A 27239-nucleotide genomic window follows, 5' to 3' on the forward strand; every position below is an offset into this window, starting at 1 on the left:
ATCCTATGCAAGTGGGGAGGGAGCTGCCCAGAGAACTGGTTTGGAGTGACCAAAGTGTGCTTATTTCTCTGGTCACACCTCTGTGGTGGGCACTCAAGCTCTGCGCAAATAGAGAACGTTTTAACTGTTGGATTTAGGAAGAGAGGGGCCCTGAGGGATTGTTTGCAGTAGGGTTATCCTACCCAAAAGTGGGTAGGGAACCCCTAGGAACCTTTATCCTATTGGTTAGGGAGGAGGCAGGAGTCCCCCCCCCGCACAAAAGCTGTTGCCAGGCACAAATCTGGCATCCTTGTACCCTCATCAGAACACTACAGGATCTGAGGAAGCTAAGAAGAGGACTGAACATGCTGTCTAAGACCTGAAAGAAGCTCTGAAGGGCTGGCCTTGCTCTCTCTTGTAACTAGGATAAAATAGTGGACTCCAAGTGTCATAAGGCTAACATCCTGTTCAGGTTAAGGGGGCACAGCAAGCTACAAGAGTAATTTCCTGAAGACTTCCAGCTGACCAGTTCTAACTTGACCTGACCTGAACCCTGCCTCATGGCTTCTGCTGGATTCCGTACTGACCCATAAGGTCTGTTAATGAGGTCCTAAAACCCTTGGCTGTGTCTGGCTGTACTTCTTCTACCACCACTCAAAACGGGGGTCTTAGAATGATTTTTGGCTCCAAAGACTTCTAAATTCAAATTTTTCCTGCTCAGATCATTCAGCAAAAGAAATAGTGGCTTCACTGAGACCACATTCAACAGGTCTCCAACCTCATGGAGCCCTCCACGGCTACAGCCTGCTGCCTTGCCCCACTGAAGACTTTGGATTTCCATTTTTGAGACTACGTTTCTAAGTAAATCCTTCAACCGGGTCAAACCTGGTCCCCATATCCGACCCATGCTCCCTCGTGGTCGGCCTCAAATTGTGCCCAGGTCCCTGTCTACAATGACCAGTTGACCATGGTTAGCACTGAACGCTTTCTGCCACTATTTTATTTAATAATTAAACAATGTATATTTTTATGATGTTAGGTGTCATTTTATTTATTAACAAAATGAGGCTGCTCTGTGCCAAAGCTACCAGGGGGTTAAGTTCAGTTTAACTTTGTGACTTTAGTAGTTCACTGTGACAAGGATTGTGTTTGTTTCTTTAGGTGGGTAGTCATCCACCTCAACTAACAACCCAATTTCTTAAAGTAGGGATGGCCCTACAATTTTTGAGACTGTAGGTAAGGAAGTTTCTAAGCCTGGCTGACCCTTTGTCGGTCCCGAATTGCTGCTTGAAAAATGCTAATGACAGTCAGGTATAGAGATCTCACACTTCACTGTGCCCATATTGTCATATCTGTTCCATCCTTTTGCAGGGATCCCACATTTTTGGTTTGTAATAGGGCTCAAGTCCTACCTACGCCATTGTTCACTCCTCTTCCCAAGGATAAAGCTATCACCTTGAACCTTTAATATGGTCACAGTACAGAACCATACCATTCATCCTCAAGTTTTTTAAACTGACCTGCACAGAATTACTACGCCACTGGATCAAGCTATCCTGGCTGAAGACGGCTGATAGCCAGAAACCGGTTCTAGGATGCTTGATTCCTGTCCAGGGAAGACATGGTTTGGCACTTCGGCTGGACTGTTCCCATGAGGCACAGGGTCAAGGATGATTTGCATATGGCCATGTCTACACTGGGGTGGCTTGGTGAGCAAAATAACGATGGATTAAAACCAGATCTGTAACTGGGGGTGAATGTTTTGCCATTGTGCAACATTCCGTCCATCATATTGTGTGTTTTGCTGTTCACACTATGTGGGAAGGGTATGCCCAGACGTGGGTCCCGTGCTCACTAAGCCACTGGAGTCAAGCTATCCTGGCTGAAGACGGCTGATAGCCAGAAACAAGTCCTAGGATGCTTGATTCCGGTCCAAGGAAGACATGGCTTGGCAGTTCGGGCTGGACTGTCCCCATGAGGCACAGGATCAAGACTGATTTGCATATGGCCATGTCTGAACTGGGGTGGCTTGGTGAGCAAAATAACGATGGATTAAACCCAGATCTGTGACTGGGGGATGAATGTTTTGCCATTGTGCAACATTCCGTCCATCATCTTGTGTGTTTTACTGTTCACCCTATATGGGAAGGGTATGCCCAGACGTCGGTCCCGTGCTCACTAAGCCACTGGAGTCAAGCTATCCAGGCTGAAGACGGCTGATAGCCAGAAATGTATGTAAATGTATGTAAATGTATAGGCATTTCTATAGCGCACTACTTACCCGTAGGGTCCCAAGGCGCTTCGACCGCTGCGAAACCCTTCCTGGCTTCCCTGAGAGATGGTCCCTTAATGGGCATCTCCAGGGTGAGACCAGGCATCCCCGGCGGTCTGGTGGGGCCGTTAGTGAAGATGAGGCAAGCTAATGCCCAGAGTTGCCGAGTGTGATCGCTGATCAGAGTGGGCACCGAGGCGAGAGAATTATCGAGTCCGCTGACCCTGGTCCAGAAACCTGCTGCGTCGGGAATCGAACCCTGGTCCCGGGCCGTCCTCTGCTTTCGGGTCTGCCGCCTCTAACCAGTGAGCCACACTACTTAACGGTCTTATTCCGGTCCAGGGAAGACATGGCTTGGCAGTTCGGGCTGGACTGTTTCCATGAGGCACAGGGACAAGACTGATTTTCATATGGCCATGTCTGAACTGGGGTGGCTTGGTGAGCAAAATAACGATGGATTAAACCCAGATCTGTAACTGGGGGTGAATGTTTTGCCATTGTGCAACATTCCGTCCATCATCTTGTGTGTTTTGCAAAATTACAATGTAACACAACCAGCGCTTAATTTGCGAAAGAAAGAGTGCCAGTCGTCGCAGTCTGATCATAAGCAGGCAGCCAGTAAAATTAAACATCGGCGGCCGAGCATCAAGTCTGGTAGACTTTAATCCACTAGCAGACATTCTCTGACCCTTCTTCTCACTTTTGCTGGTTCCTGCCTTCCCCTTTGTGATGGTTTTGCCATCTTTCTCTTCTTCTGTCTTTCCGATCTGTGTGTTTTTTCCCTCTCTTACACTTGCTAAATAAGTTATGGTCCAAAAAAATAAGTGCTGGTGGCCCCCGCTGACAATCAGAGGCTCAAATTAAGCACCGACAACTGGGGTTTACTTTAGAAATTCTCATCATAGTGTGTCAAATTTTCTCCCAGTCCTGTGGCCTTTAGATCACTCCTCGGAGTGAGATATAGACCACAAGAAGCTGGGCACTTAAGACAGCGGGCACATGAGCTTTTCTTATTAGAAATATGTGATGACTCTGACATGAAAGTCTTTTAGACATATTCAAAGCTCGTCAGAGACTTTGCTGCATTCCTTGTTTCAGAAAGACTTGGTCTACCTTAGACCTTACCTTTAACTCCATCGCATCCAAAACAAATGTTCTGAAGTGATAACAAGTGAAACACCTTATAGACATGCTTACTAGGATCATCATTTCTTCCTATTTCTGATGGGAAAATAAAATAGTACTTGAACAAAGTCGACACGGGATGCATACAGAAATAAGCCACAATGTGAATTCTATAAGGCGTTATGTCCTGTACCTGTAGCTAGAGACAGCGCACAAAGATCAAGGTTAAGGAAAAGAGAAGCTTTTCAAAATGAAAAATGTTGGTATGGACACATGAAGTGCAGAAATTATTAACAATAAAAGTAAAAATGAAATAACGGGTTATAAATGAAATTGTGTTAAAATGAAAACAATTTATCGGACTGCAAGTAGGTCAGTTCTCACCACCTCCAAGCAAATATTTAGGGCAGGTTCATAAGTTGTGTGCACATCGCAGTTAGGAACTGCTCACATGCTAATTATCGTTTGCCCGGAGTGTGGTAATTAACCGGAGCACAATTATTAAACTTCGGAATAGAGAGTTATTATGCGCACATCCTGTACGTTTTAAACTGCATGGGGTGCGCGAACTGGTAACTTGCGCGCATGCGCCAAATGCTACCAATCAAAAACTCGAGGGGCAAATACCAGCGCTGCACAAAGCGTTTAGTGGTGGTTATGCATAACATGGATTGGGTAAACAGGTTTTATCTAATGGACTCGAGAATCACAGGAGTTCTGATAACGAAAAACTACAAACAAAAAAGTAAATTGCCAAATGGTATTCAAACAAACAAAATAGCCCTTTTAGGGGGATTTGAAGCCTGGAAGACGTGTACAGGAGGAATCCGGTACTAAAAATAGCGTGTCGCCCGCTCCAAAACATAAACAAATCATGGCATAAAAACAATGAAGAGGGTATCGAGGGTTGGTAAAAAGAACAGTTCCCTTTACCCATTTCTACACCTGTATTAATCACCAACAAAAGGTATTCCAGAATGATCCTTTGTTGTTTATGTCTGAATGGGCTTCAAGAACTATTAACAGTCACCAGACTGGAATGCTATCACTTGTTAATTCTGACACTGGGGATTAATTACAACAGTAAATATATATCTTTTTATAGACTGATCAATCAAACATTATTTTGATCTATATTATTTTAAACAGTTTGTAAACAATGTTCTTATTTAGGCCGTCCCTGGTGTTGCAATTTAAAATGTAACACTGGATGTTTTTTTTTATTTCCAGAAAAATAAGATACAACACTATATTTGGCTCTTGGGCTGCAATAAATCTACATGTTATGCCCTTCTCTAATGTCACATCCTATTTCAGAATCTGATTGCAGTTCATAAATTGTGGACAGCCTAATATGAAAAAGGACCACAAACCGAAAACGGTTTTGCTTAATCAGTCTGCCTTAAAATAAAATGTTGGTAGAAAAAGAATGTATATTTTCTTTAATACAAACTAGCCAAACAATTGCTAAGTAGTTACCAGAGCAAGATGTTTAAATGTAAAAAATATATAATAATCACCTCATCAAAACTTAAGGAGAAAAAAATGGAAGAAAAGACGCTACCCACCTCCAACAACTTTAAGCAGTTCTGGAGAGGTAAAGGCTACAGGTAAACATCTGAAAAACACTGGGATGACGTAGATCTATATTCTGGAGCCCAAGCCCCCCCCCCCCCCTCCTCCCCACCTGCAGCACAGGAGACGGTATCTTCCATCCAGTAAGGAAAACAGAAGTATAGACGGAACCGGTTATCATGGATATAATCTAGTGGCATATTTAGTGCAAAAAAGACTGGATACATTTAAATGCACTGTGTTTTGTGCCTGATGAACAATCTAAAATAACTTTCTCTATCAATTACTGTAGCAAAATTAAACCGTTGCTTTCTTCTTGATTCAAACACTTGGCCATTTGTGCTACCTTTCCAATGTACCACAGCGGCAACCTGATTAAGAACAGTTCCACACTGCAAATATCCCTTGGATGCCATTATTATGTAAAATAATTAGAGAGATAATTAACAACTACAGGTTCCAGATGCTTCCCATCACCTCTTATAGTCCTGTGGGGCAATAAGAGGCAGCACAGTGTTGCCAAGGCCATTTCTAAGGGCTAGTTTTATGTTAATGGATATCTTACTGTACCCCAGGAGCTGTTTGTAAGCTCTGGACCACTTTCAATGACAGGCTGGACCGTTACACGTGGAGGCCAGGCTCTCGCGCTATCTTTAGGAAGTGCAGGTTTGTAAATGTTACGTTAGCCATGAGCCAAAGCTTCATAGGTAACCACCAGTGTTGTGAAGGGGGGGGATACCAGACCTTGCCCAAATCCCACTTTAAAAGATTTTTTTAGAAATCTCAGACGATACATTCATTGAAGTCAAACTGAAGTCTAAATTCACCTCTGCACTGTGTGTATGCGGAAAGGGAGGGTATATACTTTTCAATCTACACTCATCTGCGAGGGAAAGTAAATGCTGAACATTATAGTGGAGATGATAAATACTGAAACAGTCTGAACATCAATATTTTTTCACAATCATGTGTTTGAGAAAATAAAAAATGTTTTTCCTAAAAAAAAAGACACAATCACACAACGATTCCAAAGATTCTCTGAGCACTCACTAAAAGAAACAAGCATTTGCAACGCAACAGGTCTCGCATTAGGAAAGTTTGAGCTATTGTTATTGTGTAAATTACAATTTTTTTATTTATATGTTGGTTTTGAAAATAGTGAAATTAGTAGCTTTGTTATTTACAATGCCAATAGTTATAACTTTCGCAAATGTGACACCTATAGCATTTGTACTGTAATATGTGTTGTATTTACGTGACTTAGATGTATTGATATTACAAATAACAATGGCTTTTGATTTTTTTAAATAATTAATACTTAAATAAAAGTTATTGTAATTTATAATGGCAATAGCTTAAACGTTTGTAAATAACTTTTATGAAGATTATGTTCATTGTATTTTATTGTGACGAAAATCCAAGAACCTAAGTGAAATATTAACATCTTTTTGTGACATTTGTAATAAAGCTTGAAACATTGAGAGAACATATTTGAACCAGTTGTTGTTGAATGGTTGTTAATGCTCTGGTGGCGCTGAGTGATGTTGTGGTGGCGACGAGTGATGCTGTAGCATTCAGTGATGCTGCGGTAGCGCATAGTGATGTTTTGATGCCCCTGACTGATGCTGTGGGGGTGCTGAGTGATGCTGTGGTGATGCGATAGAGAGAGTGAGGCGATAGATAGAGTGAGTGCTATAGATAGATAGATAGAGTGAGGGCGATATTTAGATAGAGTGAGGGCAATAGATAGATAGATAGATAGATAGAGTGAAGCCGATAAATAGTTAGATAGATAGATAGATAGATAGATAGATAGATAGATAGATAGATAGATATATAGATAGATAGATAGATAGATAGAGTGAGGGCGATAGATAGATAGAGTGAGGGCGATAGATAGAGTGAGGGTGATAGATAGATAGAGTGAGGGCAATAGACAGAGTGAGGGCAATAGATAGAGTGAGGGCGATAGATAGATAGATAGATAGATAGATAGATAGATAGATAGATAGATAGATAGATAGATAGATAGATAGATAGAGTGAGGGCGATAGATAGATAGAGTGAGGGCGATAGAGTGAGGGAGATAATTAGAGTGAGGGCAATAGATAGCTAGAGTGAGGGCGATAGATAGAGTGAGGGTGATAGATAGAGTGAGGGCGATAGATAGAGTGAGGGCGATAGAAAGATAGATAGATAGATAGATAGATAGATAGATAGATAGATAGATAGATTGATAGATAGATAGATAGAGTGAGGGCGATAGATAGAGTGAGGGCAATAGATAGATAGAGTGAGGGCGATAGAGTGATGGCGATAGATAGATAGATAGAGTGAGGGCGATAGATAGATAGAGTGAGGGCGATAGAGTGAGGGCGATAGATAGAGTGAGGGCGATAGATAGAGTGAGGGAGATAGAGTGAGGGCGATAGATAGAGTGAGGGCGATAGATAGAGTGAAAGCGATAGGTAGATACATAGATAGACAGAGTGATGCCGATAGATAGATAGATAGATAGATAGATAGATAGATAGATAGATAGATAGATAGAGTGAGGGCGATAGATAAGATAGAGTGAGGGCGATAGATAGATAGAGTGAGGGCGATAGAGTGAGGGTGATAGATAGAGTGGGGGCGATAGATAGAGTGAGGGCGATAGAAAGATAGATAGATAGATAAATAGATAGATAGATAGATAGATAGATAGATAGATAGATAGATAGATAGATAGATAGATAGATAGATAGATAGATAGATAGGTAGATAGATAGAGTGAGGGCGATAGATAGAGTGAGGTCAATAGATAGATAGAGTGAGGGCAATAGATAGATAGATAGATAGATAGATAGATAGATAGATAGATAGATAGATAGAGTGAGGGTGATAGATAGAGTGAGGGTGATAGATAGAGTGAGGGTGATAGATAGATAGAGTGAGGGCGATAGAGTGAGGGTGATAGATAGAGTGAGGGCGATAGATAGAGTGAGGGCGATAGAAAGATAGATAGATAGATAGATAGATAGATAGATAGATAGATAGATAGATAGATAGATAGATAGATAGAGTGAGGGTGATAGATAGAGTGAGGGCAATGGATAGATAGAGTGAGGGCAATAGATAGATAGATAGAGTGAGGGCAATAGATAGATAGATAGATAGAGTGAGGGCAATAGATAGATAGAGTGAGGGCGATAGACAGATAGAGTGAGAAAGATAGATAGATAGATAGATAGATAGATAGATAGATAGATAGATAGATAGATAGATAAATAGATAGATAGATAGATAGATAGATAGATAGATAGATAGACAGACAGACAGAGTGAGGGCGATAGATAGAGAGAGTGAGGGCGATAGATAGATAGATAGATAGATAGATAGATAGATAGATAGATAGATAGATAGATAGATAAATAGATAGATGGTTGTGTGTGTGGTCGTGTGTGTGGTCGTGTGTGTGTGATTTTGTGTGTGTGTGGTTGTGGTTGTGTGTGTGTGGTTGTGTGTGTGGGGGGTTGTGTGTGTGTGGAGGGGTTCTGTGTGTGTGTGGGGTTGTGTTGGTGCATGTGTGGGGTTGTGGTTGTGTGTGTGGGGGGGTTGTGTGGTGAGGGGTTGTGTGGGGGGTTGGGGTTGTGGTTGTGTGTGTGTGGGAGGTTGTGTGTGTGGGGCTGTGTGTGTGGGGTTGTGTATGTGTGGGGTTGTGTGGTGTGTGAGGGGTTGTGTGTGTGTGTGTGGGGTGGGGTTGTGTGTGTGGGGTTGTGTAGTTGTGGGTTTGTGTGTGTGTGAGGGAGTTGTGTGTGTGGTGTGGTTGTGTGTGTGTGGGGTTGTGTGTGTGTGGGGGGGTTGTGTGTGGGAGGTTGTGCGTGTGGGGGGGTTGTGTGGTTGTGTGTGTGGGGGATTGTGTGTGTGTGTGTGGGGTTGTGGTTGCGTGTGTGCAGGGTTGTGTGTGTGGGGTTGTGTGTGTGTGGGGTTGTGTGGTTGTGTGTGGGGTTGTGTGTGTGTGGGGGGGTTGTATGTGTGTGGGGGGGGATGTTTGTGTGACATTAATACTAAAAGCATCTCAAAATAAAGTACCACAAACATCGAGTTTGTGGAAAGAGAAAGCACATTGTAAGGCAAACAGCGCAGCAAAGCATTAACACAACGTTTTTTGATGTTTGATGTTCTTTGACCGAGAACATCAAAGGGGCGCTGCTAAAGTTTTCGCAGGTGAAAGTGACACATGTTCTTTGATGTTTAATGTTCTTTGACCGAGAACATCAAAGGGGCGCTGCTAAAGTTTTCGCAGGCGAAAGTGACACATGTTCTTTGATGTTTGATGTTCTTTGCAGGAGAACATCAAAGGGGCGCTGCTAAGGTGATTGCCGGCGAAAGTGATCTCGGGGCTTAATGAGGCGGACAAATGGTGTGCGCGCCGGGCGCACATGCACTGTGCGCGATCCGCCTGACTGGGAGCATTTTTGAAAGTCCCTTACTATACTCTCGCTGAACTACGCATGCACGTTGGTTCAGCGAGACCTAAAAAGTAAACTACTGAGCTGCTCAGCAACACCAACAGAGCAAGGTAGTTGTTTTCGTATTTCTGAAAGAGGCAATTGCCCTAGGTTCATGTGTATGCGATGTTATATTGATGCACAAACTGCCATAAATGCCAGCTACTGAAAAGCAGTGACATTCTAAGTTGGCCTGGTAAATCAACAACAAGAGAAATTGGTACAGAGATGCCGCCACGTCTTAAATGTGTGCTGTACATTTCAACTCCATATTTGACCTATTTAACTTCCCAATAAGACACTTGCAAATGGTGCCATTAATGCACCTATGACATGAAAATGTAAATGGTATATGTGGGCTGCATTGTGAATTTACACCACAAACATATATGACCAGAATATGTTTCTGCCAGTAGTACCACTGTGCCCTGGCTAGGCTGCAGTTGAAATGCACTGCAGGGACACTTGGCAAGGAAATGTATTTGACATGTAAGAAAAAGCCTATTTTCTATATTCCTAAGTCACCCCTAAAGTATGCCTTGTAGGCCCATAGGCAGAGTGCTAAAATATAAAAATATATTAGGCAATATATAAATATAGGGCACATGGGGCATAATGGTTAGTATACCCTCACATTGAAATAAAACTGCTAAGTTAGCTCACTATGTAGGCCAGGCTAGACATCTGGGGCATAGGTGGTTTAAAATCTTTATTTTCCACCTCTACATTGGAAAGTGCTAGGAAATGCTTCAAAGATATTTCCTGCATAGTTGTTCAAATCTGACTTAATGGGGAAGTCAGCTTTTTGTTCACTTAAGCTGTAAAGTAACATTGCAAAATGTAGTGTCTGAGCAAGAACTGGCTTTAAATCAGTTCTGCCACTCATTACACCAACAGCACTAGAATACATATCCTTGGCTGGGAGAGTTCACATTCCTGACTGAGAGGTCGATGGCTTGCCTCTGGGACCAGGAAAGGTGTTAATTGCTGATAACTTAGCAAGTATTAGCTATCTGGGACTGGAGAGGAACAGTTGGCAGAACAAAGCACAGCTTTAGGTCTTTTTATTTTAATATGGAGATGCCAGGGAGGGTTCCTCCTATTAATTGCCAGGACCTTCTTCGACAGCCCGTCCCCAGTCACAGAAGAGGGAAAACAAGTTCTGCTACCTATCACACTTCTAGAGTTGGAATACACATATTTGACTGGGAGAGCAAATGATTCTGGCTCAGAGAACATTGCCTTCCTTTTGGGACCAGCAAAGGATAATGTATGTTAACTGCTGACTACTTAGCAGAGATTAGCTATCAGAGAACTACTTCTTTTGACTTGGAGAGGCGAAGCAGGGCTTCGTCTATTCACCCCAAGGATGCTCAAAACAGGTATAAGAGAAAAACAGTTTTGACCCTGTCAGGTAGGGTGTTTGAAATTGGGTCTCTAGCTGGCAGAGATTTGCACCCTGACCAAGTAGGGACCACAATCCTAGTCAGGGGAAGTCAGAGACAAAGCCTAAATTAACCTGTGCTTACCCTCTCGTAGCTTGGCACAGAACAGCCAGGCTTAATGTATGAAGTAATCTGTAAAGTATCTGTGCACACTGTAATTACAGTAACACAGTGAAAACACAACAAAAGACTCCACAGTTTAGTTAACTAAAGAAAATGTATCTGAACAAGAACAAAACGATAAAAATCCAATAAGTCAAACTTGAGTTATGATTGTTTTAAAGAATAAACTACAATATACTGCTTAAAAGTCAATAGCGCTTAGGGGTTACTTGAGGTCACACTCGACTGGGGTTAATACAAAGTTTCAGGCGGACTGTGATGGAGGCTACCGGAACAACGCAGTGCCTGCTGAAATACCATGTTGGATGGAGCAGTCGCTGGCATCGAAGACTTGATGTGCCAGTTCCGAATCACACACTCAGGCTGATGCGTTGAAATCGAGCATCGCAGTCAGGTGGTCCCGCATCATAAGCGAACCCCTTACGATGCAGGTGCTGTGTCGCTGTCGAGCCTTGCAGGGAAGTCTTCAGATCGGATCTGCATCAACGTCCAACCTCACAGTAGAGACCCATATTGTTGTCAAGCCACACAGGGATGTCATCTGATCAGGTTTGCGTCTGTATTGGAGGGAACTGTATCAATTCGGATCAGCGCAAAGTCATAACTGCATCCATATTTACAGACAAACAGCTGCAGAACCCACTTTCTAGGCCCAGGACTGGATTGGCACCTATTTGTAGGACAGGACTCACAGTTGGCAGAGTCCAGCAGCTGAAGCAGAGTGGAAGGAAGATTTGATGGATCTGAAACTTCAAGAACTGGGGGAAACCCAGAAGCCCTTGTAGAAACTGGGTTTCAAGAATGCAGAGAGCAAGACCAGTTCTCACCCCCAGGCAAGACGCATCAGGCCAACACAGCAAAACTGGTAACAAAGTGGCAGTTCCTCCTGCAGCACAGCTATCGGTAGGGAGCAGGCCAACACAGCAAAGCAGTTAGCAGAGTGGCACAGCAGCTCTTCTTCCTGTCAGAATGTCCTTGGTTCCAGCAAAGTTCTGATTTGGTGGTGCCAGGGTTCCAGTACTTATACTAAGTTGTGCCTTTGACGTGGGGGAGACTTCAAAGAGGCATTTAAAGATCACAGGGTCCCTGCTTTTCCTGCCCTGGCTCCAGATTTACTATAGGGGATAGGCACAGCCCTTCTCAGTTGCAAGTGTAAGCTCCTCCCTCCCAATTTATTTCAGGAAAGCCCATCAGCCAGATGATGGGCCATCAGGATGCAAATGTAACACCCTAGCTTCCTTTGTATGTGTCTCTCTAGAGAGAATACACAAAGCCCATCTATCACCTAATCCAGACATGTATTGACAGACAGACACAGCCACAGAATGGTTAATGTAAGAAAATGGCAACTTTCTAAAAGTGGCATTTTCAGACTTGCAATTTTAAATTTAACTTCACCATAAGTTGTGATTTTAAATTATGAGTCCAGAGACACCAAGCTCCAAATCTCTATGTTTTCCCAATTAGAAATTACATTGAAAGGATATTTTAAGGAAATCCCAATGTTAACCTAAAGGAGAGATATACATTGCAGTAGAGAGAAACAGATTTAATAGTTTCACTACCAGGACATGCAAAACTAAAATTAAATGTCCTAACTTGGAAATACACTGCACTCTGCCCTAGGGCTGCCTAGAGCCAACCTCACGGGTGACTTATATGTAACAAAAGGGAAGGTTTGGGCATGGCAAGTAGGTTAACTTGCCAGGTCGAAATGGCAGTTTAAAACTGCACACACAGGCTTTGCAATGGCAGGCCTAAGGCACAGGGCTACAGGATGCCAACAATACCAAGGAGCATTTCAACATTGTTAAGGAATTCTCCAACCCAGCTGCCAGTGAAAAGAACATTACCCCATCACAGGAGTTGTGAGACAACATTGCCCACTTCTTCCTCCACAAGGTCGCAACCATATACAGAAACCTTGAATCCCAACACATCGACAGATACGCCACCACCGCAAACAACACAAACCACACACTGACCTCCTGAAACATCCTCTCCACCCAGGACACCACCTCCACCATGAAATCCATCCACTCGGAAGCTCCCACAGACCTATTCCTGCATCATATCTCCAACATCAAAAACAAAAGGATTGTCCAGGAGCTCATAACCCTACTCAACACCTCTATAACCACAGCAACATTTTCTAACACCTGGAAACATGCCAAAGTCAGACCACTACTCAAAAAACCCTCTGCAAACCCCAGCGAACTTAAAAACTACCGGCCAATCTCCCTGCTCCCATTCCCAGTGAAGGTACTGCATCAAGAATCAACTCATGACACACCTGGGGCAGAACAAACTACTCAAAGCCTCACAATCTGTCTTCCGCATCAATCACAGTACATAAACCGCCCTGATCGCAGCCACCAACGACATCCGAATTCTCCTCAACCGAGGAGAAACAGCAGCTTTGATCCTCCTCAACCTCACGGCAGCCTTCGGGACCGTATCCCACCACACACTGATCGAACGACTCCACCACATCAGCACCCAAGGGGACGCGCTCAGATGATTCACATTCTTTCTCACCGGAAGAACCCAGAGGATCAACTGCCCACCTTTCACCTTTGAACACAAGGAGATAACCTGGGGTGTCTCCCAGGGCTTATCCCTCAACCCCATACTTTTCAAAGCATATATGACTCCGCTGGCCAACATCGTCAGATCCCACGGTCTCAACATAATTTCATACTTAGACAACATCCAACTCATCCTCTCACTCACCGACGACTTCACCAACACCAGAACCAACTTCCACAGACGTATGACAAACATCACCAACAGGATGAAGAACTGCCTGCAGCAGAACACAGACAAGACAGAAGTACTAATCTTTGGCCACAGCAGCAACAGAACTACTCCTCATGGCCCTCGGACCTAGGACCTGCACCCATTCCCTCCAACCATGCCAGAAACCTCAGAATCATCATTAACAAGCTCACTATGAAATCACAGATTAACGCCATCTCCTCTGCCTGCTTCCTCACTCTGCGCACACTGTGTAAGATCTTCAAGTGGCTGCCCCTACACACGAGACGCACAGTGACCAAAGCCCTCATCACCAGTAGAATGGACTATTACAATTCCTGCTACGTAAGAATCGCTACACAGCTTCTACAGTGACATTAGACCATACAGAATGCTGCAGCCAGACTTATCCTCTGCTTTTCCTTACAAACCCATAACACACCCCACCTCTGGAAACTCCACTGGCTTCCCGTATAGAAGAGATGCCAATTCAAGCTGCCGACCCATGCACACAAGGTTCTAGACAATCAAGGACCCACCTACATTAACCACCGCCTGAACTTCCACCAGTCATTGAGAAGACTATACTCTGCCTCCCTTCACTTGCCCATTCTTCCCGCATCTACTGAAGCAGAAGTGGAGGGCACTCCTTCTCCCACATTTCAGCAAAGATTTGGAACAGCCTTCCCACACACCTCCGGACCATCACCTCACTTCATGAATTCTGAATGTCCCCAAGACCTGGCTGTTTGAATAAGTTTCCAGGGCCTGCAAGCGCCTGGATAACCTATTGGGTGATAAGCCACACTTTATAAATCCTGATTGATTGACTAAAGTGGGTGGCAAAATTAGTGCTGCAGGCCCACTAGTAGCATTTAATTTACATGCCCTAGGTACATACAGTGCACCTTACTAGGGACTTACAAGTAAAATAAATAAGCCAATTGTGGTAAAGCCAATGGTAACATGTTTAGAGTACAGAGAATACGCACTTGAGCACTGGTTAACAGTGGTAAAGAGCCCAGAATCCTAAATCCAGCAAATATTAGGTCAGCAAAACGTAAGGTCAGAAGACAAAAAGTCAGGGGAAACCACGCCAAGGAAGCCAGGTTTAACATAGGGAACTGGTCAAGACGCTAAAGATAGACCTGACTTGTGGCAGCTGGGTCCCGCCATGTACAAATAGGGGTTCCAGGGTAAAATTGTGAGGACTGGGTTGTAGAATTTCTCCAATCACAAGCTTGTGTACCATTGAGTTGGGTAACAATAAACATCTGTTGTTCAGCACTAAGATGCCTCCGGGTGAAAGTACGCTTTACAAATACAACTGTTATGTTATGTTGTGAAGAGAATAAATTTAGCACCACCATCGCCATATCCTCCGATATTCCTGGAGCTGTGAAGCCTCCATCTATAGAAGAAGGCCCTGTTGAAGGAAAATCATGACTTCTGACTCCTGGCTCCTCCTGGAAGATGAGGAATCACACAAGGAACCCTAAATCCTGCTGTCACCCAGAAAATGTAACTGCCCTTCAAGGGTCAAATTGTTCGCCTCCTGTTTACTTGCTTAAAGGACACAAAAAACAGAAGGACTCCTGACACCAAGAGGGCCCAGCTGACTAAAGAGGACTAGATCCCAAAGAAGCTTTCTGGAGAGAGACCTGGTGCCAAGAAGCCTTCAGGACCAGAAGAAGCTTCCTCAGCAGCTGAAGACTGATTTTGAAGTTAAAAACCTTTGACTGGGACAACTCGATTGTTGTATCCAACCTCAGATCCATCATGGTCAGGCTGTGCATAGATCCAAGTCTACCACAAACTGTTGTTTTCCATAGTGCCTGACTTATGTTAGGTCCTTTTGGCTTAAATATTTAAACATTCATATCTCAGGTTCCCTTTAACATATTTTTGATGATTGTTGTGTCTTTTTACTCATTAAATGTTTTACTATGTTTCTAAAGTATTTTTACTGTGCTGTGATTTTTACTTCAAAATTATTGTTACTGCTTGAACTTTGTACTGTATTTTAACCTAACCAGAGTGGGTTATAGAGCTGGCAGGGGTGCCCCCGCTCAAATTAATAACCCTGTTTCTGAAAGACACCAACATTAATGTTTGAGAACGTCACTTGTTTCCTTCATGAGATTTTGACACAGAGTCGAAAAATGAAAGAAAGAAAATGAAAAGGAAGGGTATAAGAGAACAATGCTAAAAGGTGACAAATAAAGAACTTAGGTGAAAGAAATTGGGTTACTGGATGAGGAGGTGTAACCCTATTCAAGCAGGAATCACAAACCCTGTCAGGGTGACGTCTCAAGCAACCCCAAATTAAACTGTGCTCAACCCCCTTGTAGCTTAGCACAGAGCAGTCAGGCTTAACTTAGAGGCAGTGTATAAAACATTTCAACCTGTAATAAAGTGAAAACACGAAACACAAAAAATCCCACAGCAAATTAGGAAAACAGAGTAATTTTTAATAAATAAAACAAGACAAAAATGACAAACATTCAATGAGTAGAACCGGAGATAGGCATGTTTAAAGATTTCAATGAAAATAGCACGAAAAATCACAAAGCACCAACTGTGGATATCTGGCCATTTGAATGAATTGTTCGTCTCCCATTGGTGAGGTTGCACCCAGGATGAAAGGAATAAAGCCAGTGAAGAAACAGGAATAAATGTGAAAAGGAAAAGCATTTTGAAACAGCGCACGGAATTGTTGACGATTGAAGAAGGAGTCGGGTTTCACATCATAATGGAATATTATGAACAAGTGTTGCTCACAAGAAACGTTTAGCAAAAGATGAAATTTGTTGCATGATATGGAGTAGACTCACTGAAATGAAGCACAAGGGTCACTGTCAATAAAGAATGTTGCATGAACAATTTGATGAACGCAGTGACGAGGTCAATAGGAATCTGTGAAAAACACTATGTTGTTCAGGATGAGGAATACTGCATTTTGGGATATGTAGTTGCACTATGCAGAAAAATCGTGAAAGTGGAAAGAGAGCAGTGTGATATACATAGTCCGTTGTTTATGTCAGTTTCCGGAACATGCAGCAATGGTTAATCACCTGGGGATAATTGAGAAGGGTGGGTAAATAAAAAAAGGGTGGGGTTATGGAAAGATTCAGGTTGTACCCGCACAAAGCATGTGCATCACGATATATGCCGGGGCAACAGAAACAGACCAGACAGAAAAGAGCATGCTTAATTAAAGATGTTTTATATTGAGTAGCGTCTGGTTTAAGAAATAAGAAAAACCACAAGTTATGGTAAGCAAGTTTATTTTCAGCATTGAGGTATTGATGCACACAAACATGTTGCCTTAGAAAAGCGTTAAATTGGGGGAGAACCTTTTAGATTTGATCTTTATGTGATAGTAAACATCAGTGTTTTTGGTATGAATACTGTTAACGTTATGAATTTTGACTAGATGCATGTGCAGTAACCTAGAGGTCAACACGAGATTCAGAGTAAAAAAGATGATTTTCATGGTTTTGACAGGAAAAAATCATGTAATGTGCATTGCTGCGTTGACTGTGTTGACTCAGATGAGTAAATATATTTGTGTTTATTTTTTTAGATGCCCCTGACGAAGGGAAATATTTTCCCGAAATGCATTGGGTTGTTTTGAAATAAAATCATGATTTGTGGAACCCACTTGCGCTCCAGAGCTTTTTTGAGCACTGATGTCAAGCAATGAATAAAACAAATTGAAAGAATAATGGAGTAAAAAACTTGAAATGAAAAAGAGAATATTGTTGATAAAAAAAGAAGAGTGAAAAACGGATTTGATTCATAGTAGTTGTGGCTGTGCAGCTTGGCGGAGCCAATGAAAAGGCTTCCCCCCCGTGATTAGACTGGGAAAAAGTAACATGTTCATGCCGACCACAATGGACGTACAGGCCGGCTACACGGTCCCATTGGGGCCTGCTAATGCAGAGTCCTGCGTCGTCATCGGGGATGCCATTGATGAGGGACTTGCGATGAGAGGGCCTACATAGAGGATGTGCTGTGCAACTGTGTTTCTAAAGAGGCTACGGCAGTGATGCAACAGGAAAATCCACAAAGCAGAGGCAATGCATCAGTTCTGCTAGGGATAGAACCCCGCAGCAAAGGAGATGTGTTGGTTCTGCAGGGTCTACATATGGGCTAGCAGAGTACCTTCAGGCCCACTTTCAAGGGTCCAGGATTGGGGTAGCACCAGGAGGCTGGGTAGGACTCACAGTTGCAGAGTCCAGGTGCAAGTTACAAATAGACTAGCCCTTGGAGTCACTCTGGTGGTCCTGGGTACAGGTTCCAGGTCCAGTACTTCTCATGCAGGCAAGTGGGTAGCAGGGCAGTGGGCCAGCACAGTTGGTCAGCAGTCCTTCAAGCTAGCAGTCCAGAAGAGTAGTAGTCCTATCAGCAGCACGGCAGTCCTTCTTCCTGACAGAGTCTTCCACAAGACTATATGTGAACTGAAGAGTTGGTGACTGAGGTCCAATATTTATACCTGGTGCCTCTTTTGAAGTGGGAGAAACTTCTAGAGGTTTCCATTTCAAGTGCAGAGGGTTCCTGTCTCCCTCGCTCAGGCTTCAGGCTAACTACAGGGGGTATGCAATCCTTTGTAGTAAGGCAGGACAAACCCCATTCAGGTGTGGGTGGGGCTGTACCTTATTCCGTCCTCCCATCCTGCCAGTGACATCCTGCCAGTGATGGCCCATCAGGTACACCAAGCTCTCTATTTTGTGAGGCTGTCTAGGAGGAATGCACAAACACCAACTGCCAACTACACATAATCATGTGACCCAGAGACAGGCTACAGGCACTAAGTGGCTAAGGCAGGAAAATGTTAGCTTTCTAAAAGTGCCATTTTCAAAACTGTAATTAATAAACTTACTTTACCATTAAAAGGGTGTTTTTGTTACAATTCCAAATACACCAAAAAATGAACTGTTATTCTGCTCCCATTTGGAAGATATCCTTATTAAGTGAAATATGGCAACTCCTGTGTTATCCTATGGGAAAGGTAGGCTTTGCAATAGTGAAAAATGCATTTAAGAGTTTTCCACCATCAGGACATGTAAAACTTAAAAGTACATTAACGACTTTTTAAATATATTGCACCCTGCACTGTGGGATGTTTAAGGCCTACCCTAGGGGTGACTTAGATATATTAAAAAAGAAGGTTTAGGCCAGACATCACATTTAATTTTCCAGGTCAAAATGTCAGCTCATAACTGCCCACACAGGTTGCAATGGCAGGCCTGAGACATTTTTAAAAGGCTACTCACGCGGTGGCACAATCTGTGCTGCAAGCACACTAGTAGCATTTCATTTACAGGCCCCAGGCAGAGGTAGTAACACTGTACTAGGGACTTACAAGTAAGTTAAATACAACAAATGGGGAGAAACCAATGTTACCATGTTTTAAGGAGTGAGCACACACACTTTAGCACTGGTTAGAAGTACAAAGCGTACAAAGTCCTAAGCCCAACACAATCAAGAACAGAAAACATTTGGAGGAGTAAGGCCAAACATTTGGGGGAAGATCACCTAAGGATGACAGATCTAACAATAGGGATGAAAATGAACCTGCAAGAGTGTAATAAACTGACAGGAAGTGTACAGTGGTGAAGGAAAGAGGCCTGAGGTAGAATTAGGATTAAGCAGCCTTGATATTGGGCAACCTCAGTATTCGGCAGCCTCAGTCGTGGGATCCTAATAAATATGTGCATGCATGCACATATCATTTTACAAACTAAGCACTGAGGGCCATATATTCCTGTCTTTCACCTTTAATATCTCTTTCTTCTTGCTCCAATCAGTCACAGAAAGTAAAAAAAAACTATCTGCTAAAAATCTAAACAGCATTTCAATACAGAACCTAGATAACTTGTGGGAAGATAACACAAGCCAGATAGAAGTGTGCAGTATTTCAGTCACTGTCCACTCTCTACATGACTGTGAAATCTATTTAAGAATGTCTCTGCCACTGCTCGATCTGAACTCACCTTGCAATCACAGTACAGGAGGCAGGACTCAATACAAATATTTTGGAAACCGAGATTGAAAGCGATTTATTGTACTTCAGTTCATAACTCAATTTTAGAACTCATGATTGTTTTCTGTCACTATGAGTGCACTGCTGGAAACTCACATAGTCAAACACTGTGAATACACAGCGCCGCCATTTAGTGATCATAGTTAGCATGAAACTTTGCTAACTACTTTCAATTGTGGAGTAAGGAAGTCAAGACCATCAGGTTTTCATTTCCCTGACCATCAATTAAGGTTACTCTGGCTAGGCCAATTTCCTAAGCAGTAGTTCCTTACCTGTAGAAATAAGAGTGCTTCTTTCCATCTCCCGCGTCCGAAATGACAGCGCTGACGATGTCCTCCGTGTCGGTACTCACTAGCTTCACAGAATGGACGGTCAGGTGCTGATTCAGGTTTGCACGGCACTTGGCAGCGTATGGGCACAAATGGCATTTGTATTTCCTTTCTTCTGCAAAAAAGACATATCTCCTTATTTTCCTACTTGTTTGTTTGTTTATTTATTTATTTACTTACTTACTTATGTATTTGCTTATTTAATATCACTTTCATCAAGTGGAAACGGTGCACCAAAGTACATCACCTTTATATAAGAATAATCAAAGCCACAGAATAAGATAAAAACGAGCCAATATTAATGTGATTAAAGAACAATAATAAGTCATATAATGTGTAGTTCAGTTTAAAAGGCCAGGTTCAAATAATATTTGAAAATGGGTAGGCATGAGTGTATTTGTAACCGCTAACGAACCGGAAGTAGGTATGCATAATATCACTAGCAAGTGCGTTTCAGATCGAAAACTGAAACCAAGGGCCGGCCTGTGACGTGATCTTTGACTCCGAAGCCCAGATATTTGCAATTGCAACTTACTTATCCTTATTTCTTAAACCTCTGAACGTTGGCAAGATTACAATTTTATCAACAGGACAACTAGATGATGAAATGAAGATAGCCTCATATGTATAGGTAAACAATGTAGGTGTCTAAATATTAGGGTTATTTGTACAAATCTTATTCCATTAACCAACCTACAGCGCCGGGACACCCCCGCTGGGGGTAGCCGCGCGCTTAATACATTTCGAAATAAATAAATAAATAAACCTCGCAGCAAACCAGAGAGCCCATAGAGCTCAATGTACTCATTCCGCTTTGTAAACGAATATAAGCAGTTTGCACACCAACTGGGGTTTGCAGAACCACCTGCTTACTGAAAATTAAGTAGGCAAGTGGCTACATGATCCCCCTGCAATGGACGGCAAATGCAAGAATAGTGGCCTGTAAACCGCAACAGGCCTCTCTGTACGTGCATTTACATTACCAACAGTCAATGTCCATTAAATGGCCCAGTATAGATCTCTATACTGGGGTGAGTGTTTTGCCAACGTGCAGCATTCCGTCCATCTTCTTGTGTGTTTTGCTATTCGCCCTATGTGGGAAGGGTATGCCTAGACGTGGGTCCCATGCTCACTAATCCACTGGAGTCAAGCTATCCTGGCTGAAGATGGCTGATAGCCAGAAACCGGTCCTAGGATGTTTGATTCCGGTCCAGGGAAGACATGGCTTGGCAGTTCGGGCTGGACTGTTCCCATGAGGCACAGGGTCAAGACTGATTTGCATATGGCCATGTCTGAACTGAGGTGGCTTGGTGAGCAAAATAACGATGGCCCAGATCTGTAACTGGGGTGAGTGTTTTGCCATTGTGCAGCATTCCGTCCATCATCTTGTGTGTTTTGCTATTCGCACTATGTGGGAAGGGTATGCCCAGAGGTGGGTACCGTGCTCACTAATCCACTGGAGTCAAGCTATCCTGGCTGAAGATGGCTGATAGCCAGAAACCGGTCCTAGGATGCTTGATTCCGGTCCAGGGAAGACATGGCTTGGCAGTTCGGGCTGGACTGTTCCCATGAGGCACAGGGTCAAGACTGATTTGCATATGGCCATGTCTGAACTGAGGTGGTTTGGTGAGCAAAATAACGATGGATTAAGCCCAGATCTGTGACTGGGGGTGAGTGTTTGCCATTGTGCAGCATTCCGTCCATCATCTTGTGTGTTTTGCTGTTCACCCTATGTGGGAAGGGTATGCCTAGACGTGGGTCCCATGCTCACTAATCCACTGGAGTCAAGCTATCCTGGCTGAAGATGGCTGATAGCCAGAAACCGGTCCTAGGATGTTTGATTCCGGTCCAGGGAAGACATGGCTTGGCAGTTCGGGCTGGACTGTTCCCATGAGGCACAGGGTCAAGACTGATTTGCATATGGCCATGTCTGAACTGAGGTGGCTTGGTGAGCAAAATAACGATGGCCCAGATCTGTAACTGGGGTGAGTGTTTTGCCATTGTGCAGCATTCCGTCCATCATCTTGTGTGTTTTGCTATTCGCCCTATGTGGGAAGGGTATGCCCAGAGGTGGGTACCCTGCTCACTAATCCACTGGAGTCAAGCTATCCTGGCTGAAGATGGCTGATAGCCAGAAACCGGTCCTAGGATGCTTGATTCCGGTCCAGGGAAGACATGGCTTGGCAGTTCGGGCTGGACTGTTCCCATGAGGCACAGGGTCAAGACTGATTTGCATATGGCCATGTCTGAACTGAGGTGGCTTGGTGAGCAAAATAACGATGGATTAAGCCCAGATCTGTGACTGGGGGTGAGTGTTTGCCATTGTGCAGCATTCCGTCCATCATCTTGTGTGTTTTGCTGATGTCAAAGGCAGCACAATTTTGTCATCATCTTGCAATGAACCAGCGGTAGCAGGGTCACCAGATGGCTGCCTCTGTGGAGTTGTGTCAGAAGCCATGATGCCCTCAGATGGTCTGCACAGTAATGTGGCGCTGCAAAATACCAATATGGAAATAGTGTTTTAATATTTGTTTATTTTTTTCCTCCTAAAGGCTGTGGGCCTAATTTTTTAGTAGTGTACCCTTAGTGGCCAATCAGATGTCTGCTTTTTATATTTATTTTTTGGGGTGTGCCCTTGGTACTGTGGTACTCACATGGGACCGACACAGCCAATGATACAGTCCTGCATCACTTCTGCAGGGCATTCACTTCCCTCCCCTGCAATCATGTGTATAGCCAGGCTGAAGAAAAGAAAGTTTCAGCTTAAGTGGTCACAGAGAATTCAGCTGGGGAACGGGGAAGAAGTACTCTTTTGGCACCGCAGTTACGATGAAGAATCTGAGAGTTAGGCACAGTCAGCAGTTGAATATTCTAAATACAATATGGGAAGAGGAAGAGGGGGCTTCAACATCTTCTATTGCGGGTGTATGTGCTCAATTTGGAAATCCTGTACTGCGACAAATCCTAACATGATATGATCCATTTCTACTCCAATATAGAGGTATACTGCACCAAGTGCTGTAAGGTGGTTTATGTGGGAGAGCAATGCTTGAGCTCAAGACAAGCTTATGGCTGCACACCAAACTCAGGGTGATAAGCAATTGAAATTTGTATTTATTTGAAAAAAAAATGTAGTTAAGCCCCAAAAAACTCCATAAAGAAATCAAATGGGTTTAAACCACCCCAAAAGGTTTCTTCTTAGAACCATCTTTAAGTAAAAAAAAATTAAGTTGTTAGTCGTGTCTGTGTTTAAATGTTAAAGTATATTCAGCCGGGTGCATCAGGAGTATAGACATAGGGTCTGGCACACTCTACCCACTGCGGGACACCCTGTCCAACCCTTCGGCCATGTGCAAGAGGGGTTGGTCATAGGATCCACAGGCCAGGCCAACCCCAAGGGAGCAGCCAAATCTCACCGTCCATAGTCTTTCAAAAAAAATATTTTCCGTCTGCGATATTCATGCAGTACAACGTGGTTCAGGCTGAGTCCCACTCTAATACTACAGTACCACCACCAAATTCAGATTTTTTTAAAATCTTAATTACTTGGAGGGTTCCTATGGGACTGGGGGTCAATGCCTGCTCACCAAACCCCTTTTTGTGACATTTTTTCTACAAATTAAGTACTCTGGCACCGTGTTCCCAAGATGTGTATTGGCAGCCTCAACATTTTCTTCTATGTAGCACCCAACTAATCAGTTTATTTTGGCAGCCCTGCAAGACCAAAATGGCTGATGGAAGAAAAAGCTCACTCAATCACTCAGAACCAGACAAAAGATTTTTTTTTAATGTATACTGCAAGACTACTATGGGATCAACCTTCCGGATATACCTAACTTTTTCTGAGGGTAAAACCGAGCCCCTCTTTAAATGCAAATTTCTCAAAAATGGCTGAACAGATTTATACCAATTCACAAAAAGCACGCATTCAGAGTAAAGTTGTAACTGTTTCCCGAACTGGTGTAATTCCATTCAGCCATTTGTTTTGTATCGGATAGCAAAGTTTCCTATGGGAATTAACAGTGAAAATCAAACTTCTGGGAACCCCTTTTTCTTGTCCCCCACTTGACGGATTAACACAAAACATTTCATGAAGGAGCCAAGGTGGACAAAGATTCTTTTTTGCCCTATTACATTTGATTAGTGCTAACTTTTGATTGGAACCAGGTAAGCAGTTTATGTTTGGTATCTATGAAATTGTAGTGAAATCTACTCCTTAATAATAAAGTCGGATTTTACATATCAATTTTGAAAATGGCAATTTTCGAAAGTTGCAAAAAGAACAATTGATGGACGAAATGCTGAACAATGTCAAACACTTACCCCCAGTCAAAATTATGGGCCTAAATCCACCACATCATTCCAATATGGACCCATCCTTATTTAAATCAGTCTTGACCCTGCTTCCCATGGCAAAAGTCCAGCCTGAAATACCAGGCCAGGTCCACTCTGGACCGGACACAAGCATCCCAGGACCAGTTTCGAGGTATCACCCCTCATCAGTCAGGATAGATTGAATTCCGTGGGATGGCGAGCCTGGGACCTACGTCTGGGTATATCCGTCCTACTTGGGATGAAAAATGCGAAACAAACAATTGATGGACGGAATGCTGAACACTTTCAAACAGTCCCCCCAGTCAAAGATCTGGGCCTAAATCCATTGTTTGTTTGCTCACCATGCAATTCCAATAAGATCCTATCCATATGCAAATCAGTCTTGCTCTACCTGGATGGAGCGCTTTATTGCCTGGAGCCTCATTTGAATCTCAGAGGTCATCCCTGCTGTTTGAGCCCTGCATTTTCACCTGAACTGAGGACTACCAGAGTGACTCCAATGGCTAGTTTGCGGGACTGCTGTTCAGAGCCAAATGGACATGAAAGGAAGGCTCCTGCCATCTTGAACCTGCACCTGGACCTAGCCTGAGGAATCCTGGACCACTACGTGGTGTCCCACCTGTCATGGACCCTTGGTTGTGGTGCTAAACATGCCCAGATAGCCAAAATCCAAAACTGAGGTTTTAAAAACATTTTTAGCTAAACGCTGCTCTGAGAACCAAGGAGAGACCGGGACCAACCTGCTTGCCTATCCGCCCATGGTGCATTGCCGGTCAGCCTGACTTCCCCATTGCTCCGACTACGTTCATCTCCAAAGCAGCAAATCCTGTTCAGTGGTCCTTCGCCAAAGGGACAGCCGAGCCCTACTACAGCTGACTACAGCCTCCTGCCTCGTCCCATTGGAGATTTTTGACTTCCATAAAAAAGATTACATCCAAACGCAGAAATCTTCACTGCGGCTTCAACCCAAGGCTCCCCAACGACAATGCTCCCTCTTTGGACACTGTTTGCAGCCTTGCCCCGCTGAACTTTATCTTCTCTGAACATTTTTCTCAAATTTCTTCTAAGTCCAAATGTAAGCGCAGACTGGGCTTAATTTTCTTCTTGTACCTGAACCATGCTCCATCATGGTCAGCCATATTTTTCGACTTTGACCTGGTCAGTAAAGCATAATGTTTTTCTATTTCAAGTTTTGTGTCCTCCAGTAACCCATCATTGGTTCTTTACAGGTGTTTCAAGTTACTTTTCCCTTCTTTTCAAGTAGCATCATCCCTACAAGTGTTACTGACTACCTACAACTCATAATATATATCTAGGAGCTACTGTACCTGCAGATTATCAGCATGTTTCTAGTAGAAACCAACAGTTAAAATTCTGATAGTTTAACCAGTGAAAGACTATAGAGGTTTACTCACTATATCTGTACAGGTTACAACAACTTCTATTGTTCCTGCTCCCATCCATGATGTAATCATGGTGTTGACTTAGCACCTTTAAGAAGTATATGAACAAAGCCTGACCTGGCGGGGAATAGGACGGAGCGATCGTGTGTTCCGGGGGCCGGACAAGAGTTTGTTACTGTATGCATATGCCTTGATGCCACAATATGCAATGTTTAATGTCATTGCCCTTTTATGCGCTTTACCCACAATGAAAAGATATTTTACATTTTTTTTATCTGGGATCGTCAGCTCCTGCATGTCAAAAATTATAAGGATCCTGCATGGATGGAAGCTCACACTCTAAACTCTAGTTAGATGAGGGACTGAACAGGGCTCCATCAACTGACCTGAACTGCCCACACCTTTCAGAGTGATCTGCAGGCAGGGGGGCAATGCTGATTGGGCTCAAGGGGCTTCAGCCGCCCTCCCCCGTTGTGTGTGTCAGCCCGGCTGAGATAGCTTCACGGGCACAAACACAGCTGCACCTAAGTAATTCACAGGTCTTTAAAATTTAGCGCTGCCTTCCCCCAGAGGGTCCGGCCGATTTCAGGGCTGTTCTACCTGGGGCACGGGCGGAGTTACTGCGGCGGCCATCTTGGGTAGGGCTATCCTCCCTTGGGGCGAAAGTCACCAGTATAAAAACAGTAGATCTTTTAACTCGCAAGAATACTGCAATTGTCGACTGAGGCTTCAGCCGGGCGGTCACTCTTTTCTCTTGCTCTTATTTTAAAAAAACTTATTGTGAGCACTTGCCCTTTGTGTCATCTCCCGCCTGCACCAGCGCGCGGATTTAGCGCGACGCTTTCTGTCTCCACCGATTTTCGGGTGAAGGCATTTTTTTATCCTTATTTTTAAAACAATTAGATTGCACTCACCCAATTTAGCGCTGCCTTCCCCCAGAGGGTCTGGCCGATTTCAGGGCTGTTCTACCTGGGACATGGGCGGAGTTACTGCGGCGGCCATCTTGGGTAGGGCTATCCTCCCTTGGGGCGAGAGTCACCAGTATAAAAACAGTAGATCTATTAACTCGCGAGAATACTGCAATTGTCGCCTGAGGCTTGAGCCGGGCGGTCACTCTTTTCACTTGCTCTTATTTTTAAAAAACTTATTGTGAGCACTTGCCCTTTGTGTCCTCTCCCCCCTGCACCAGCGCGCGGATTTTGCGCGACGCTTTCTGTCTCCACCGATTTTCGGGTGAGGCCATTATTTTATCCTTATTTTTAAAACATTGCACTCACCCAATTTAGCGCTGCCTTCCCCCAGAGGGTCCGGCCGATTTCTGGGCTGTTCTACCTGGGGCACGGGCGGAGTTACT

The 27239-nt window shown here is 43.6% G+C and overlaps 1 protein-coding gene across 2 annotated transcripts in view; it reads right to left on the reverse strand.

Moving 5' to 3' along the window:
* The window catches only part of ZNF827 (zinc finger protein 827), a 578049-nt gene that overhangs the window by 23602 nt on the left and 527208 nt on the right, over positions 1-27239 (reverse strand). For both annotated transcript variants that reach the window (XM_086962262.1, XM_086962263.1), the window contains exon 10: positions 20091-20262. In XM_086962262.1, coding sequence (XP_086818388.1) covers positions 20091-20262 — 172 coding nt within the window. The remainder of the gene's footprint in view (positions 1-20090; positions 20263-27239) is intronic.

Source organism: Lissotriton vulgaris, chromosome 3_1 (genome assembly GCF_964263255.1).
Source record: "Lissotriton vulgaris chromosome 3_1, aLisVul1.2, whole genome shotgun sequence".
NCBI classification, from domain to species: Eukaryota; Metazoa; Chordata; class Amphibia; order Caudata; family Salamandridae; genus Lissotriton; species Lissotriton vulgaris.